General features: G+C 42.7%; 1 protein-coding gene across 2 annotated transcripts in view; it reads left to right on the top strand.

The window, feature by feature from the left end:
• Positions 1-19,359, top strand: part of COL9A1 (collagen type IX alpha 1 chain) — a 97,399-nt gene that overhangs the window by 74,537 nt on the left and 3,503 nt on the right. For both annotated transcript variants that reach the window (XM_006263154.4, XM_019496724.2), the window contains 6 exons: positions 3,007-3,042; positions 3,167-3,211; positions 4,672-4,704; positions 13,128-13,274; positions 13,949-14,003; positions 16,419-16,607. In XM_006263154.4, coding sequence (XP_006263216.2) covers positions 3,007-3,042; positions 3,167-3,211; positions 4,672-4,704; positions 13,128-13,274; positions 13,949-14,003; positions 16,419-16,607 — 505 coding nt within the window. The remainder of the gene's footprint in view (positions 1-3,006; positions 3,043-3,166; positions 3,212-4,671; positions 4,705-13,127; positions 13,275-13,948; positions 14,004-16,418; positions 16,608-19,359) is intronic.

The raw sequence follows: 19,359 nt of genomic DNA, 5'->3' as shown, positions 1-19,359 counted from the left end.
CATAGCCTTGGGTTTAGCCAGCGATGTTATTTCCAATGGATTCAAGGTCATCCATGTAGCCCTCTTCCCTTTCTGATCTCCCTGAGACTATATATTCCCAGTTCTGTTTGAACTAGGAATAGTCCTAGTTCTGCTTGATTCAAAAACCCAATTTTGAATCCTTCATGTGTGTTAAGAGGTGAGGTAAAGAGCGATCAGAAGCTAAATCAGAAGGACAACTTCACATTTCAATGATACTGCTAAACCCAGAGACTTCGTTACACAGTCTAAGTGCCATTTGGTAGCACTTCATACATGAATTATTTGTATAAATATAAATAGGGAATAGTCCTATAGCTGTGTGGTACTTTATGTAGGTATGCATGTCTTGAGTAGTGGGGGGGAGGGGCAGGTAGTCCCAGTCTTCATGTCTTATACTGTTTCTGATTTATTGTTTTTTGGACCGGTCATCTGTACCTTGTCTTTGGATAGGGCATAGCTCTTCTGTAGTTATATTTCCAAATTTAAGATCTAGCCTAAATGATAGATTTTTGCAAATTTAGAAGCAGAAATTGGAGATTGGTTGAAGCAGGAACTGAACTACTTTCACTGCTCCTTTCCCTTTTCCCTAGTCTCTTTGGATGTTGGAGGAGATGTGTATGATTTTGCTGCACCACAGTCCTCAAGTAGCATCTAAGACTTGGGTGGTGATTCTCTTCTCTGATAGAAAACAAACACTGATTCTTCTTTACACAATAAACTACTCAATTAATATTCAGTAACGCCAAATATACTGAAAAATAACTAGGTCATTACTAACTTGTTTGCCCTGTACATGCAACCTTTCACATTTTGGCAAGATTAGGGCAGTAAGTATTCTTACAAGCTTCTAAAACATGGATGAATGTTTTGTAGCATTTGAAGAATGGGCTTACCAGCTTTCAGGTGGCATACAGAGCTTTGGTTTTAATGCTAATGTTTTAGAGTCAGTTGGTGCATCTACATGAGACTCTTTACTGCACAGTAGATTCATCTACTGCTCAGTAAAGTGTCACTATGTAACTGTGTGCAGCAGTTACTGCACAGTAAAACAGGCTACTGTAGTAGATTCACCGTGCAGTACCTACTGCACATTAGCACACTTGTGGACAGCTGACAAGGAGCAAATTTCAGAGCAGGGGCCTGGGACAATGTCCCCACCTCGGCATTGATCTCAGAGTTGGGTCCTGGCAGCAGGCAGCTGCCTGGGGCAGGGGTGCAGGGCTGGGAGGCAGCTACCCTGGAGGCAGGACAGCTCCCTCTGTGCCTCCCCTCCCCCGAGCCCAGGCCTGACCCCAGTGCCCCCTGACAACCTGGGGTTGGCACCTGAGGGAGCCTGGAGCTTTTCCTGGCTACTGTAAAGGAGCAGAGCAGGGCAGCAGTAGCCCTGCACTGAACTGCTCCCATCCAGAGTGCCCAGTGTGCCACTACACCCCGTGGCCACTAAAATAAGGCTTGAACTGGTAAGCAAGGCAAGATGACAATCAAAATTATTGGAATTAAGGCTTATATTTTCCATTACCGTGGTGTTTAGTATTGAACATAATTTCACATATTTCTCATAACTAGATAGAGCTCTTGGCTTTTTATGCAACCTCCTCCTCCTCAACACATGCAGGGTGGGGCTAAATGTGGAAAAGAGCATATACTAATAGTCAGACTCAAGACAAAAAGGTTAGGCTTGGCAAAGAATCCAGTCTTGCTTGTATAGAAGGACAATTCTATGCAGGGTTGTGGTTTGAAAGCCCCAGGCTAGCCTGTAGTAGGTGACTATGTTATGTTATGTGTGCTGTATTGCCTTAATTACAGTGCATGTTTTAGAAGCATTTTCATTGTGAATATATATAAATGATTATCAGTGCTATTCAGTCTATTCAGTTTCCTTTCCTGTGATCTTTTATGCAACTGTAACCCTGTTGGTAAGAATTGTGAGGTAGAAAAAATAAGGTTAAGTGATTTCAAAAATATACAAAAGTATATTCACCATTTCCTCTAATGGTTAGGCAAAGAACCCCTGTTTTGCATTTATATATATGATGTGTGTGTGTTCATTAAACAAATCAGAAAGGTTTTGTTAATTGAAAATCCTCTCTTTATGTATTCAACCTACACAACATGAGTAATAGCACTGGTGCAAATTGCTCCTATCTACCCTATCCATATGCCTCAGCCTTTAGGTGAATACATGTCTAATTATGAGAGAACATTTAACTCTCCATGTCCATTCATTCCTTGGCATCTCTACTGAGACTGCCACTAACAATAGCAACCAGAATTTGTTAGGATAGGGGTGTTTGATTGTGAACATTTTTCTACTACTAACTGTATAGTGATTGCCAAAGCCTGTTGAAGTATTTTGCATGAGTTTAAGGATCACTGGTATTGGGCACTTATTTTACCCTAGTGAACCTTAATGAACAGCCATCGTGTTATAGTGGATTTTGGTAACGAACCTTCTGCTTTGGACTTGAACTGAAGCTGAAATCCTCGCATTTCTATTTCCAAATGCTTGTGTTTAGTGGGGAGCCAGAAAAAATTAATCTGTACAGGTGTCTACACATGGACTAATGGTTTGGAAAATTTCAGATGCAGTCCAACATGATATACCCCTGTATGTGAACTACGCCCAAATTATTAAAGAATTTGAGTGAGATATGAAGAATTGCTTTTCTTTCCTTTTTACCTGCCCTTCTTTATAGGAGTTGCCATAAGAACAGTGAATTCTGATTTGATCTTTGCATAAGTGCAATTACTAGTACATCGACAAATCTCCTGGATTGTTCTAGAGTTTGGTTCTCTCTAGGAATACATTTGATAAAAGCAATTAAGAAATGGAGGAAGGAAGACAAAAGAATACTTCAAGTGTTACTCCAAGAATCCTGGTTCAAGATTACATGCTTTTGGCTGTGAAGACAGTAAAGTGAACTCTACTGTAAAGTCTCAGTAATTTCAAAATTTATAATACTTTGTTTTTTATTTTACATTTAGGGCACAGTTGGTGAGCCAGGTCCTAAAGGTGAACAAGTAAGTCTAATAATACAAATCACAGATGGTTTACTTATGAGTCATGATATCCATTACTCAGTGATTCTGTATCTTAAATTATTTAAGGCATTTCAGACTTACCATGTATCTTTCTTTGCTGTAGGGTACTGCTGGATCCGAAGGAGAACCAGGAGGAAGGGGTGACCTGGTAAGACCTTATTGTCACTTCATCTGTATACATGTATTCATTTGGTGCATTTTTACCTTTTGGTCTACTACTGTAGTACCTTTTACAATGTGTCTGTTTTTTGTCATTGAAAACCCTCCTATGTCATCATGGCGCACACTCTTTTGACTTGCTGCAGAATTTTGCAGTTTTGTGGGCCTGGCTGCATTGCTGTCGCTGTTTTGAAATCCTTCTGGCTCCCTTAAAATATCAAGAGCTTAGGTTTTGTATTTACATGCATATATAAACAAAGACACATCAGCATGCTGGTCCAGTGAGTCTAATTTGCTCCCTCTCAATATGTTTCTATAGCAAGATACTTTCAATCCATGATACTGTCAATCCATGATCAGTACCATTAATACATCAGTCCCATGTTCAACATTGCAAGATGAAACTTGTTCCTAAACTTTTTGTTTTTTCAAGTTTCGAAATTTACAATAGTGGCTCAGGAAGTTTGCTCCTTACTAAGAAATCCTTCCCCCCATACCCACATACTTGCAGTGGGGGTGTGAGCCTGGTGTTAGGGACTCTTTTTCTAAAGTGATGACAATTAAATATGTTCAGTGTAGATCATCTACGAGAAGCATGGCTTCATTTTATATAGTTGCTGCCTATTGATACTATCCATTCCTAATCCATGGAATCTCATTAGTCCCAATTGCAGGAAAATATCTCAAGGTGCTATGGTTAAATGCTTCTATATCTCATGAATAGAGCTGGGTGGAGAATGATAATTCTGTTTTATGGAAGATTCTGAGATTTTTTTTTTAAATCTATTTGCATTCTAGTTCATAGTAAAAAATTAAAAATCTCTGAGCCCCCATGAATCAGAATTGCTTTTCTCACCACAGGTTTATCAGGAAATCTGGCTTTTGGGAAGCCTAGGTAGCAGGCTGCATAGGGGTTAGGGATCTTGAAAAGCTGGATGACTGAGGAGCGTGGGAGCTAGGATATCTGGGTCTCCAGGTGAAACTTGACCAGTTTCCCAGGAAATATAATCTAACTAGAAACAGTCTTGTGTAACAGTTTGGTTCAGCTGTTGCGCAAGACTGGATATTCATCTAAATATTTCCAACCAGTTCCTATTATCTCAGATGGGGATGGCATCTGGCGCTACATCCTCATATTTTAAAAATCTGAATTAAAGTGCATAATAATGCCTTAAAATACCTTTTTGTTTATATATAGCAAAAATATCTCTGAGGTGTGAATACTAATGGTATAAGTGAAATCTATACTTTCTTCACAAGAAAGTATTTATGCCTGGTTTCCATTCTTTTGATTGCTTTATTGGTCTCAGTTTTTGTACTTCAGCAAATGCCTTCAGTTTGAATAGTATGCTCATTTGTTAAGTATTGAGGAAATCCTGTCCAGCATATTGTATTTGTAATTGCATGTGAATTCCCTGGTCTGACATAAATAATTTTATTTTTGTCTAGGGTGATATGGGACTGCTGGGCCCAAAGGGATCTGTAAGTATGATGAACTACACTGCTACAGAAATTCAAAGGCATAATCAATCAAGTAGATGGTTTTCTGGTTTAAGAAACAGAGTACAAATATTTCATTTTTCAAGAACTGCAGTTTAAGCAAATGAGCTTCCTTGTCCATTTAATTTTTTAAAAATTCTAGATGACTAATATGAAAACTAGCTCCTTTTGAAAATGAATTCTGCTCTTGGAAATTAGACCCCAGGCAAGAGAAATAGCATTCTAGCTTGCCTTTAAAAAGGACTTTGGAACTATGTCAGTTTTCAGAAAAAGAATGGCTTCTCTGCCTAAGCTTGGGCAGAACAGAACTGCATATTCTGTACCGGTGATGTTTAAGAACAGATAATGCAGTGGCCTGTAGGCAGTATACAGTCTTCTTTCCATCACAAAACTGGTGGACAAAGCAGAACTATAGTCAAAACTCCATGTACTTTATTGTTCTGAAATAAAGACACAAAGGGGCTGATGTGGAAAAGTAGCAGAAGTCTATTTATAATAGAGGGAAAGAGTTTTTGAGGCCAGAACATGATCCTTTCTGATTTTGAAAGGCTGGCAATATTGTGTAGCTGAAAGCTAGTCTGTAGCAGTAACTGGTCTTACCATAGGAGTTGAGAATGAATGATATGAGGAACTCTGCTATTGTGTTTAATGAAAAGTGCAGTTGTGAGTCTGAGGCAGATAAGGTTCTTTAGGTAAATCTGATATCTTTTATTAGACCAACTCAAATAGTCGGAAAAATTCTTCTTTGCAAGCTTTTGGGTACAAATACCCTTTCATCAGGCTGAGGAAGTGTCTGTAGTTGGTCTGTGCTCTTCCTGGATGGAACAGTAAAGAAGCCACAGACCAGTATGCGTTCCATAGACTGTCAGTGAAAAATGTAAATTAAGGTAGTCAATGGATGAGAGACAGGTATAGTGGGGGAAGGGATGGAAAGGGGATTGAATATAGCTGATAAATTGTAGAGAGGTTACCAGGGGAGTCAAATGTTAGGCAAGTTATAATGTGTCATAAATCCAATGTATATATTTAGTCCAGTAGATTTATGAAGTGAAGTTCGTAGGCTCGTTTGTGAAAGATGTTTTGTAAATTCCTTTTGAGGATTAGAACTGAGAGATTGGTGAGAGAGTGGTTTCTTGTGAGAAATGTGCCCCCACCATTTAATTGGGTATTCTTGTCTTTGATAGATTTCCGGTGTCCATTTATTCTGGTGCACAGTTGTTGTTTGCTTTCTCCTACATATTTTCTATCTGGGCATTTGTTGCACTGGATGAGATATATTACATTTCTGGAAGTGCAGGTGTCAGATCCAGGAATGTTGATGGCTCTGTTGTGGGGTGTAGCAATTGTGGGGTGGTGGAGATATGTTGGCAGGTTTTACATTTCTTGGCATGGCATAGTGGGGTCAGAGGAAGGGCATGCAAAATGGGGTCCAAGGATGGGCAAGCTGAAGTGCTCTGGGTCAAGATACAAGGGGGTCGTGGGGAGAGGGATTTAATGGTGGGGGTCTACTACAGACCCCCCAACCAAGGGGAGGAGCTGGACGAGGAATTTTCGGGCCAGCTTGCAGAGGCACTTAAGGCAAGGGATGTAGTTGTCATGGGTGATCTAAATTACCTGGACATCTGCTGGGAGGAGCAGTCACCTAGGTTGGACCGTTCCAGGAGGTTCCTGGCCGAGATACAGGACCTCCACTTAACCCAGGAGGTGCACAGTCCCACCAGAGGAAATGTTCTGTTGGACCTGGTCCTGGCCACAGGGTATGATATCATAAGGGGGCTCCAGGTCCTTGACCACCTGGGTGATAGCGATAATCACTTTCTGGAATTCACCATCCAGTGCAGGGTGTCAAGGGCTTGCAGCAAGGCGGTAGTCCTAGACTTCAAGAGGGCCAACTTCAACGAGTTGAGGAGATTGGTGGGTGAGGCGCTGGGGTTCTTGAGGGCAGGGGAACTCAGTGCCCAAGATGAGTGGTCGTTCCTTAAGGAGACGATACTCAGGGCACAAGGGGTGACGATCCCAACAAGAAGCAAGGGGGGCAAGAGTGCCCAAAAGCCCCCCTGGCTCACCAAGGACATCCAGGAATGCCTGGTTGGCAAAAAGGCGGCGTACACCCGGTGGAAGGTGGGGGCTATCGGGCCTGTGGGGGGCTGTTAGGAAAGCTAAGGCAGACATAGAGCTAGGACTAGTGTCCCAGATCAAAGATAATAAAAAGTCCTTTTTCAAATATATAGGGAGGATGAAGAAGGCACTGGGAAACGTGGGGCCCCTGCAAGATATGCTGGGCAATCTGGTGGTTGCGCCGGAGGAGAAAGCAGACCTCTTTAACAAATTCTTCACCTCCATTTTCTTGTGCAGCGACCGGGACTCCCCTACCGTGATTCAAGACGGACTCGAGGGGAACGCCTCCAGACCAAAGGTTGAGGAGGACTGGGTTAGAGTGCTTCTGGAGGGGCTGGACATGTTCAAATCAGCAGGTCCAGATGCTCTCCACCCCAGGGTGCTGAGGGAGCTAGCAGGGGTTATTGCAGGGCCCTTGGCATGGCTTTACGAGTGCTCATGGTGCTCGGGCCAGGTGCCAGAAAATTGGAAGATAGCCAATGTGGTCCCCATCTTTAAAAAAGGGAGGAGGGAGGACCTGGGCAACTATAGGTCCGTCAGTTTTACCTCAATCCTGGGGAAACTCTTTGAGAAGATCATCAAGGAGCACATCTGTGATGGGCCGGCATCGGGGATGATGCTCAGGGGCAACCAGCACGGTTTCATTAGGGGCAGGTCATGTCAGACCAACCTGATTGCCTTTTACGATCAGGTCACAAAAGCATTGGATGCAGGTGTCCCTGTGGATGTAGTCTTTCTGGACTTCAGCAAGGTCTGTGACACTGTCGACCACCCCATCCTCATTAAAAAACTAGGCGACTGTGGCATTGGTGCCTACACAGTCAGATGGATTGCAAATTGGCTGAAGGGTCGTACTCAGAGGGTGGTGGTGGACGGGTCATATTTGACCTGGGGGGAAGTGGGCAGCGGAGTCACCCAGGGCTCGGTCCTTGGGCCCGCACTGTTTAATTTCTTTATCAGCGATTTGGACGACAGGGTGAAAAGCAACCTGTTCAAATTTGCTGATACCAAAATTTGGGGTGACGTGGGCACGTTAGCAGGGAGGGAAAGACTGCAGCAAGACCTAGATACATTGCAGGGGTGAGCTAACAAAAACAGGATGCACTTCAATACTGACAAGTGCAGGGTGCTGCACTTGGGCAGTAGTAACCAGCAGCACACTTATAAGATGGGAAACTCCCTTCTTGAGAGCACGGAGGAAGAAAGGGATCTTGGAGTCATCATTGACTCCAAGATGAACATGGGCCGACAATGCGAGGTCACGGTCGGCAGGGCCAACCGGACCCTATCGTGCATCTACAGGTGCATCTCAAGTAGGGCTAAGGAGGTGATCCTCCCCCTCTACGCAACACTGGTCAGGCCACAGCTGGAGTACTGTGTCCAGTTCTGGGCACCCCACTTCAAGAGGGATGTGGACAACATTGAGAGGGTCCAGAGGTGGGCCACCCGCATGATCCAGGGACAGCAGGGCAGACCCTACAGTGAGAGGCTATGGGACCTGAACCTGTTCAGCCTTCACAAGAGAAGGCTGAGGGGGGACCTGGTGACCATCTGTAAACTCACTAGGGGGGACCAGAAGGATTTGGGGGAGACCTTGTTTCCCCTAGCCCCCCCCGGGATAACAAGGAATAACAGCCACAAGTTGTTGGAGAGTAGGTTTAGATTAGTCATTCATAAGAACTACTTCACAGTTAGGGCGGCTAGGATCTGGTACCAACTTCCTAGGGAAGTGGTGCTGGCTCCTACCCTGAGGGTCTTTAAGAAGCGGCATGATGCCTACCTGGCTGGGGTCATTTGAGCCCAGTTTTCCTCCTGCCCAGGCAGGGGGTCGGACCTGAAGATCTACAAGGTCCCTTCTGACCCTACTTCTATGATTCTATGGTTTGGATCCATTTGGTGAGTTTGGGGCCATAGGAAGTTTGCTTCTGATGATGAGGTTAGCAAGGTTCAGTGCTTGTTTAAAGTCTAGGGTGGGTGATTCTGGGAAGATAGCTTTAAGAATCGCATCATCTTCTAGTATGGGTTGCAAATGTTTTAAGATTTTTCCATATGGGTTCCAGGGAGGGGTGATATGTCATAACCAGCGGTGTGCGATTCATGGGGGTTTTCCTTCTGTACTGCAGCAGTTCTTCAAGTGGTATCCAGGTGGCTCTTTCAAAAATGTGATCTATCTCTCTGGAGGAGTGTCCTTGTTGAGTGAAGCCCTTTTGAGATTTGTGAGATGATGATCATGGGTGGTCTCCTTAGTGCAAATGTGGTGGTATCGGAGGGCTTGGCTGTGTGTTAGGGTGATTTCTGGTTCTGTGCAGATGTGTATGTTGGTGCATGGGTTTCTTGTATTTGGTGATCTGTATTTTACCATTCTGGATAGAGATTATTGTGTCTAAAAAGGAAGTGAGTCTGAAAAACTCTGGCCAGAAGGCTTAAGTTTGTACATTGTACAGTTTGCACAGGGGACTTTATGGGAGGACATGGAGAATGGATGGATACATGAGAAATCTGTGGGCTCTTATGAGTGTGCGTGCTTAAAATACTGTTCTTTGCTTAGATCCTAGAATGATCCTTCTGGTAAATGGTCCCACAGGGGTTGTGGGGGAAGAGGGTTAGACCAGCAGGGAGTCTGACAGCTGGCCAAATATATGGAGAAGGAAGGAGTAGGAGGAGGCAGGGATTTCTTGTTAGATAGGGTGCTGTTCAGCTTAAAGAAGGGAATCACTGTCTTTGTGATCTGTATGCTGAATCATACCCATTGGATTTCCCTTCTGCAGCCCAGAAATCAGGTGCCTGCCACACAATTCTAATAGAACTGAAATGGCTCCATCTTGTGGATTTGATAAAAAATACTGCTGGTTAATTCCCCTTGAATTAGGAATTGATTTATTTCTGGTAGATTGTTGGAGCCTAAAGTGTTTGGTATTATTATTATTATTACTGTTGTTGTTGTTGTTGAATTAGACCCACATGCCCCAAGCAGAACAAGGCCTCACTGTGCTGACTGCTGTATAGAAACTAAGAAGCAAATCCTGCCCTGAAGAATTAAGTCTAAGGCCTTGCCTACACTTACATTAGGTATACTGGTATGGCTATACTAGTGAACTCCCTTAGTGACGATGCAGCTTTTTGCAGAAAAAGGGTCCCTCAAATAACATAATGCAGGGGTTCATGAATGCACAACATGTTGCCAGCCCATGGCTTAAGGGTATGGACAAAGGAGCAAATTACAGTGAGTTAAAACAGGTATGAGCATCTGCTGCACTGAAGGAACTATTTGTGTGCCTGCTCTGACCCTGCAGTCAGTGAAAGTAGAGCCACAGTAGCTTATTTCATTGTGTGAACTAAACTTCCCTGATTTAGTCTTTAGGTACCACAGGGTCAGAATGGCCTTACGGAGAGTTACTTTGAAGCAGATGACACACAGAAAGGCCTAAGTGTTACAAACCCATGCCTATTTTTAACCATGTGAGTAATGGCATCTATTCTTCTGTGTTCAGTGTAGCACATGTCAACATGTTTGCAAGATCATAGTCTATACATTAATATTTATTTCACAACAGAAGATCTGTTCAAAGAGTTTTTCCCCATTTCATGCTTTTACAGAATTCATGTTTGTGTAGAATTTAGTGCTAATTGGCATCTGTACTTTATTTTACATGTGGTCAGGTGAATAGAGCAGCTCCAAGGGCCACTCTGATTAAAGCGCTGCAGTGTCTCATGTATTGGTGGCCCCGTGCTTTGAAGTGGCAGTAGGGCCCTTGAACTGAAGCTCATTTGACAAGGTAAAGGAGCATATGATGCTGGGAAGAGGGAGGTAAGTCAGAAGGAGCTGCTACAGAGTCAGGTAGGGAAATGGTGAGTTTGTAGCCGGGGATAGGTGAGATTGCACCTGGTATGAAATAGGGCAGAACTAGTTCTTTGTCTAAAATGTGTTCTATATGCATACCCCAGATTGATACTCATTCATCTGTTTTGATGGAATAATTTTTTAGAATATAAACTTTTGCAGTTAGCCTACAGTATCATGGTTGTGTGACCACTGACTCCAGCACCCTATTGAGTCAGCAACATACTCTGCCTTCCCTCCCCTCATTATCTTTTGATTCAGCTTCACTTGCAGTTTTCATCATTTGAGGGCCTTGCAAATGCTAATATGTCCCTGTGGAGCAGGAAAATATTATTGACTGCATCTGAAAGAGAATGGAAAACATTAAATGACTTGCCCCATGTCGCAGAAAAAAATCTGTGCTAGAACTGGACTTGGAACCTAAATCTCTAGAGATCCAGGCAAGCACCCTCACTGTGAGACCATCCTGCCTTTCTCTAGCCCTGAATATACAAAGTATGCTGAGCAGAAAAAAGACAGGGCCTGAGATATTTGGATTCAAACTGACCCAGGCTAAAAATATTTTCTTTCATTATCTTAATTTTAGTTTCAGAGGTCCAGAATTTTAAAAACATATTCAGAATTCCTAGTCTAAGTATCCTGGCTTTGCATTGATGGAGTTCTGGTTTGCATGCAGGCATTGAAAATGTGAAACCCAGTTCGTGCATATGTGTGCTTTGGTGAATGCATGTGTAAACCATTTCAATGGTAATAAGTGAAGCAGACTTTAGTGTCAAAAGCATTGCTTCCGAGCTTTGTGCAGTTCCATGTACAGCCTTTCATGCCAGTTGTAAATCTTATTTAATATATTTGCAAATTATATTGACAGTAACATGGTAGGACATAAAACTATACAAAAAAATGCCTGCTGATGTTAGGTTAGATGAGCTGGTGCTAGAGGATGGATAGGACTGCTTGTAGACTATCTGAGGCAGCTGTGGTAAAGTGATACTGGGGTGGGTGCTTAGATGGTGTTTTCTGGAGCAGTGCAATGAGGGATCTGTTGTGCCCATCTGTAGGTGGCTATGGGAGCCAGAAGCCAAAATATGGTCACTAACTTTGCTTTGATTTTTACCTCTTCTTGACCATTCCTTTCTGGCTGAGGACAGAAGGGGGAGCAGTGAGAGATGGGTCTTGCTGCCTGCACAGCAGCCATATGTGACCAGGATGCACAATTACAGGACAGTGCTTTTCACAGCTGGCTGAGACATGGTGCTGTGAAACACTGGACTGCCTTGCAAAAAACAGACTTCACTGTCAGTAAAAAACTGTTTGTTTTTTCCTTAATGACAAAGAAGTGGGTGTCAAAACCCTTTCAATGTTTTAGTCAGTGAGTGAAAAGGGCTGTGGCCATTGCCACTGACTGTTTCAGTTCTGTCTCTCAGAAAAGCAAGGTATTTGTGGTCATGAAACTACATTTTTAAATTCACTTGGATTACCTGTTTTCAATGTGTCCTATATTTATTTTGTAGATTCTGTGTTTCTGGATGACAAAATGGGACATCTTGGTTTATGGCTTTTCTGAGTCTTATGCTACCTTAAATATTTAAGATATTCATAGGATTTGTATAAGGCTATTATAAGCAAGTTCTATTTTGCTTCAGGGACTTGCATTGCTTATGTAGTCTTATGGAGGAGACTTGGAATGTAAGGAATAGGTGTAAAGAATATGTTCTTGCTATACAGAGAACCTCCTTTCTCATCAGCTCATCATGAAAAATGATTATTTCCCCAGAAGAAGATATCGGGGTCCTCAAAACAGTATGTAGACCTATGTTAAACCAGCCCTACTTTAGACACAAAGAACAAATTCCTGGTGTCTGGATACTATCACTTTCTAAAAATTAAGTTACTCCTATTTTTTATTTGCAGTGTGACAACTGTGGGGACCTTTCATCCTTGAACCTAGGATTTATGGAACATAAGAAAGGGGGCTGTGTACCTACAGATGTTAGCCTGTCTGCCTTAGAAATGGCAGTGTCAGTCCCATGGCACACTCTTTCTGCCTCTGACACTGGAAAGGTTATCTCTTGGAGATCATTGGGACAGAAAGGAATGAGGGCTCTTTGTGTTTCTCATGGATATATGTGGTGCCACATATTGCTCTGGTCCGACAAGTATAATAGAAGACGCACAAATCAGAAAAAGGCTCCTTATTTGCTCTGGGTTTTACCATGTTTCTTATCTTGCTTTATTCCTTTTTCAGCTGAAAGCATATTATTTGTTTACAGAAATAAAGACTCAGAAAGTAGGTGGACAATGGAATTTGAAAGAGGTTCCATCTTTCAAAGGAAGCAATGAGAAAGCATGAGTGAACAGGATATAACATGTCCAGTACTGAAGAAGCTAAATGGATGGCTTACATTGCAAGCATGCAGTCCTACAAGCTCCTTGTCTTTCATTTTAGGCTGGTAACCCTGGAGAACCTGGTTCTCGGGGGCCTGAAGGAAGTCGTGGATTGCCTGGCATGGAAGGGCCACGTGGATCACCTGGACCTCGTGGTATGCAGGGTGAGCAAGGTGCTCCGGGACTGCCTGGCAGCCAGGGTCCAACCGTAAGTGCTAGTTTCATCCTACATATATTTTTCTCTCTCTCATCTGTACTGTGGAATGAGATTTGCAGTGACAGTAGAATGAACCTGGCCTGGTAGGTCAGGAGACATAAGCATGAAGCCCAGGTGATTTCAAACATGTTTGCATGTTCTGAAATAGAGTAAATGCTTAAATATGACAACTACACAATGTACTAATTTCTGACCTGCAAGACTGGAACCTTTGGTTTTCAGTCTGCAGCTGGTCCTGGAATTATATTGCAAGTGCTAACTCGTATGTGGAGGTGAGTGTGTCAAGCTCCTATATGTAGCCCCTGCACTGGTACTCCCATTAATAGTAGTGGGAATAGCAATATGTGTAAACTGAAGGACTGGAAGTTCTGTCATCCTTCAGCAAGTCTCCATTGTATCATTTTGTATGATTTTTCTATGGTTTTCATCACTTTCTCACAATGATGGTAGTAAACACTGGAATAGGTTACTCAGAGAGGTTGTGGAATCTCCATCCTTGGAGGTTTTTAAGACTCAGCTAGACAAAGTCTTGGCTGGGATTATCTAGCTGGAGATGGTCCTGCTTTGAGGAGGGGGTTGGACTAAATGACCTCCTGAGTTCCCTTCTAACAATCATTTTCTATGATTTTCTTTTACTGTACATCTTTTTAATTTTTTTATCACAGGGTAGAGAGCCAACAGATCAGCACATCAAGCAGGTTTGCATGAGAGTCATGCAAGGTAAATAAATCTCTCCTATGTTAACTTTTCATTGCATTTAAACAAGGGGTACAACACATCTGGTCAGGTCTAGCTTACTTGATATATATTGATGTCAGTGTGGCCCTTTTGACATATTAGGATTCTGCAAAATGTAAGTTTTCACATTTTAAAAGGCAGAGTTTCTAGGCCTCATGGTTGCAAAGATAACCTTCCAGTATGAAGCAAGTGAAGCCTATAGTGTTTTCTTTCTGAGACAACAGAGGTCTTGGCAGTGATTCCACTCTCATTCATCTGCTCCCAGCCCCTGATGGAGGAGCAGTCTTGTTGTTGGCTGTCTTGCATCTTTTCCATCAACCAGGACATACAAAGCTCAGCAATACTTTAGACACTTTGTCTGCTTGCAGATGTGAAAAAAACAAACAAACTTTGTTTTACTGGAAGCAGCAACACGTTACTTTGACCCAGCTCTGCAGCATCTCTATAGATTGGGTACTTCAGCAAAATTTTTTGGCAGTTTTATCTAAAGCTGAGTCAATCAGCTATTAGATAAAAGAACCAAAAAAGCCACACTAAAGCACCGGATCTATACAGACCTCAGGTGAGCTGCGTCCAACTAGCACACTGCCTCTTTTGGGCATGTGCTGGGCTGTGGCGTGGGAGTACGTGGAGTTTAAAGTAAAGCGTCCTTTTTTTTTTTTTTTTAAACGTCTGCAAGCAGCCTTTCCCTTTGACCCAGTCATGATCCCCTGCTAGGGGCTGAGCGTGGTGGCTTACAACTGCTGTGCTAACTCTTCATCACCTTTGTTACTGGTTCAGTGGGAATTCTCAGGTAGTTAGTTGAATAATCAGGTCTTAGAGGAGGATTCAACCCTCTAGCTACAAAGGCATAATGATTAATAAAATTTTCAAAACAGCTGTAGAAACTTTTCCAGGAAGAATCAATACCAGAACCCCTGAGAGTTCCCCCTCTGTTCTTCCACTACAGCCAGTTGGGCTTTCCCCAAACCCACAGACTTCTATATAATCTGTGTAGAGGTTTGGCCATTGCTGCCATGAAGATGTATTATCTTTTTCATAGAATCTCATTCTTGAGAGGGGACAAGTCACCTCTTACAAACCCTTGCCCAGATCCCTGACTCCCACCTTCCACATTGTGAAACCAGGCCCATGGAGTGTCTTGTGTGGGACAGAAGTGACAGTACCAGAGAGGTGTTCAACCCTTCCCACTTTTCTTCAGAACAGAAAGATCGATGAGGATATGACAAAACAATTCTACCCAAAATTAGTTTATATATTACACAAGAAATGAAAATCTCTTCCCTACTTAAAAGTCCTTTGCAGCTCACTGAAATGCTAAGTACTTTGTACAGAGAGAGAGAGCTTCTATAATACTATACAATAACAATGTTTTTGTAAAATAAGTATATTTTGTCTAATATGGTTTGCTACTGTGTTTAAAAATATTATGGTTATTATGGCTTTATTTAAAACGACCAAGTGCAAATTATAGCAATCAATTGCAAAATATATACACATGTAGAACTGCTTTTTATATAGGATTGCATGCTGCATCAAAGTAAAAACCATTGGCAGGTGTTCAAAAATCCTACTTGTATTTGTTCAGGATTCTTTAATAAACATAAGTATGAAGCTTTTCTAATATTGTGGTATTGCATAGGATATATTGAGTTTAAAAATGTATGCTTTCCTGCACACACAAAAAAGATTTTTCAGTGCCTGCTGTAGAAGATGCCCTTTGGGACATGATGCTGTTGTAATGCTAGAATTTACCAAGATAAAATTCGTCTTTGTGATTTAATTTGAAAATTCTCAACAACAATCATTGTTTTCAAAATTGCCCAACAGAGTATTACTTTCTTTTTTTTTTTCACTTCAGATTGCCTGCTCTAGGGACACAAAACTTTTGCTCTATCTGTTACCAGTGTAAAAGGATCCTTTTAAACAAAGTGATTTCTTGAAAGATAGAAAATGCAGGGCTGTTGAAGAGGCTTACAGCACCTGAATATACTTGTAGACATCACACTTAGTGATGGACAAAATGATTTGGAAAAATCTGAACTATTCTCATTATAATCATTTAGACATTTCCAGATAACAAGACCTTATCAAATGTTTACATGAAACATCCAAACCAGCTGGCTTACAGGGAAGTGCCTGAAGCTTGACCCTTTTTCTATGTCCACCACCTAAAGATTATATCCTAATTTCTGTTTTCTCTCCTGAGGCTCACCAGATACCTTACCAATTCTTCTCTCCCAGCATTCCTAGTACAGTATTTACTCTGTATCAGCTATGCTTTTCCTTTAATGACAATAGAGTGCAAAATCTTTGGAATTTTTATAAAATCCCCTCTTTTCTTAACTAAATCAGAATCTGTCTCTTAATTTGTATGTTCCTGTTTGTTTCTTGCAGAACAACTGGCTCAGCTGGCAGCCAGTCTTAGGAGGCCTGAATTTGGTGCTACAGGTCTTCCAGGTACACCTGGACCACCTGGTGCTCCTGGACCTGCTGGAGAAAATGGCTTCCCAGGACAGCTTGGACCTCGTGGTCTACCAGGTCTCAAAGGACCTCCTGGTGAGATTGGTCGCAAAGGTCCAAAAGGTAAGAGATCTTGTCACTGGACTTCACTGTGTTTGACTGTAAATGCTACCTGCTTTTTTGCTTGTATATTATGTGGAAGCAAATTTAAGTGAGGCTCAGCACTGCAAGACACTAATTGTATTGAAAAACAAGTTTGGCCTTCTGAGTATCCCTAGTATTAAAGCTTTCAGAACAATTTGTTCTGAAAGCTACGGGACCCTACAATGAGAGGCTATGGGACCTGAACCTGTTCAGCCTTCACAAGAGAAGGCTGAGGGGGGACCTGGTGACCATCTATAAACTCACTAGGGGGGACCAGAAGGGTTTGGTGAAGACCTTGTTTCCCCTAGCGCCCCCCAGGATAACAAAGAATAACGGCCACAAGTTGTTGGAGAGTAGGTTTAGATTAGACTTCCGTAAGAACTACTTCACAGTTAGGGCGGCTAGGATCTGGAACCGACTTCCAAGGGAAGTGGTGATGGCTCCTTCCCTGGGGGTCTTTAAGAAGCGGCTTGATGCCTACCTGACTGGGGTCAATTGAGCCCAGTTTTCCTCCTGCCCAGGCAGGGGGTCGGACTTGAAGATCTACAAGGGCCCTTCCGACCTTACTTCTATGATTCTATGAATTTTAGGATTAGCATCTGCATTCAAGCCTCTGATTTTCTTGTCATTATACATGCTAAAATAAATAACAAGGCTATGCAGTTCTCCTCACCATGCTACTAAGCCTTCAGTTCTGGTTTCTGGTGCTAGTTTCTCTGAGCATTAGAGAGAGGAAGGTCTAGATCCAATAATGGAATGAGGTGCCTACAAATTAGGCACTGTGATGCTTCACATTTAGATGCCTGGCCCCCACAAAGCAGAATTTAAGATCTTGTGTTAGGCACCTGGGTTCCCTGCACAGTGCATGGGGAGAGTTGGGTGCCTCCAAAGGGCAATCCAGAACAGCTAGCATGGGCAAATGAAACCACCTAAAGCCGGCCAAAAGGAAATGCCAAACACAGAGGAACACCTGAAACCCCTCTACTTTCTGGAGTGCTGGAGACTGTATTAAGGCTCCCGGGAACCCCCCTATCCACTTGCAGTGGAACCTTACCAGAGAGGATGCACCTATATCAATTCTTTCAAAGAAATGAACAGGGTCCCTTTTTTTTTTTTAAAGTCACAGGAACAGCACTCATTATTTATGTCATAGCATAGTGGTTAAAGTACTGGTCTAGGAAGTAGCCCCTCCTGTGTTAGACAGCCACTGAATAGGGCTTTTTGAATTGCATTTTTGGATAGTACCTTTTAAAAAGGAATAGTACCTTTTAAAATTTTTCTTCCCTTGCAAAGCCCTCTGAATACTGGAGTATATGAAGATAGCATGTCTTGAGGTTTTCGATAAAAACCGTGATGACATAGGAACAGTATGGAATGGAAACAAACACCACTTGCAGGTGCTAAAGATTTGCTCCTTTGTACCATTCTGCCTGGACCAAGCTGTTCAGAAAGGTTCCTCTGCATGGAACTGGATGCCAGACTGGTCAGGTGATTCTGCATCAGTCTTATACATGGATTTTGAATAGTCTTAGATATAGTTTGTAACACTCTGAAAATTAAGTCTGAACTGATGAGAGGATGAGGGTTTCACCCTTGATCTTCCTCAACCCAAACCATGAGTATAACATCCAGTCAACATGCTACCCAGGCACTAGACAAAAGCATAGGTTTAGATCTAAAAAGCTTTCAGTTTAAGTTTCTCTGAAGCATAGAAATATTAGCTTTAGATCTAATGAAGAATTTAGGCACCTGCAAATTAGATGCTGCAGCACCTAACTTTAGGACCCCTGGCTGTCCTGACTGGAATCTAAAACCCAGAAAGAAATGCCTAGGCTCCCTGTGCAGCATTGGGTGGGAGCTAGGGACCAGGGATGGCAATTGAAAACAGCTGCCAGCTGAAGCAGCTTGACTCAGGACTTCTTGTAGGAACCTCAAGTTATGGGGACTCCTCAGGAGCAGCATTTACTGCTGTTTGCTGGCTAACCTATAGCCATTCTCTGGTGGACCCTCCTGCATAGGAGAGGAAGCCCTGAATTCTGGGCTTCCTCTTCTATGTGACTGGCTATGCATTTTTGCAATAAAGAGACATTGAATAATAGGCATAAACAGCATTGGAACTTGGGATCAGGGCTGCCTCCGTCCCAGGCTAGAGGTCGCCTCACTGAACCTAGAGAATCAGGCTCTTTCTTGGTTACTGTCCTCTAGTCCAATCACTCTGGCACTTGTGGCTGTGAAATGGCTAAGCTTCAACAGGGAGGGGTGGTGAAGGGTGCCCTCAGTGTAGTCCAGCCCAAAGCCTTTGAGTCCCCTAACAGCAGAAACACCTAACTTGGGTCTGCAGGGAATAGTATAAGTATTGCTTCACTTGAGGCAGGATTCCAGGCACAGTCCTTTCCTCTACACACACTATTGGCTGCCATATGCATTCCCCCTGCTTAGGAGGGAATGCTGTTAATTTTGACCAGAAGGTGCTTAACCTCTCCAGTCAAAGTAGGGGACGTATGGGATGCCTGACTTGGTTTGTTGAATTTTACTTATGGGCATGCAAGCCTAAATTTTAGATGAGACAATGCACAACGTTGCTGCAACCAGGTGCCTTTTGAAATCTTAGCTCATGGGCTTAGATTACTTGGTACCTCTCAGGATCTGACTATCACGTGTTAATATTGAGGTGTTGAAAGCAAGGGTAGGAAAGTAGCTGCATATATGCAGGAAAAGCTGTGAGGCTTCC

This window comes from Alligator mississippiensis, chromosome 1 (assembly GCF_030867095.1).
Source record: "Alligator mississippiensis isolate rAllMis1 chromosome 1, rAllMis1, whole genome shotgun sequence".
Classification (NCBI taxonomy): Eukaryota; Metazoa; Chordata; order Crocodylia; family Alligatoridae; genus Alligator; species Alligator mississippiensis.
The sequence above is the reverse complement of the archived record's forward strand: the minus strand, read 5'-3'. Positions and strand labels throughout refer to the sequence as shown.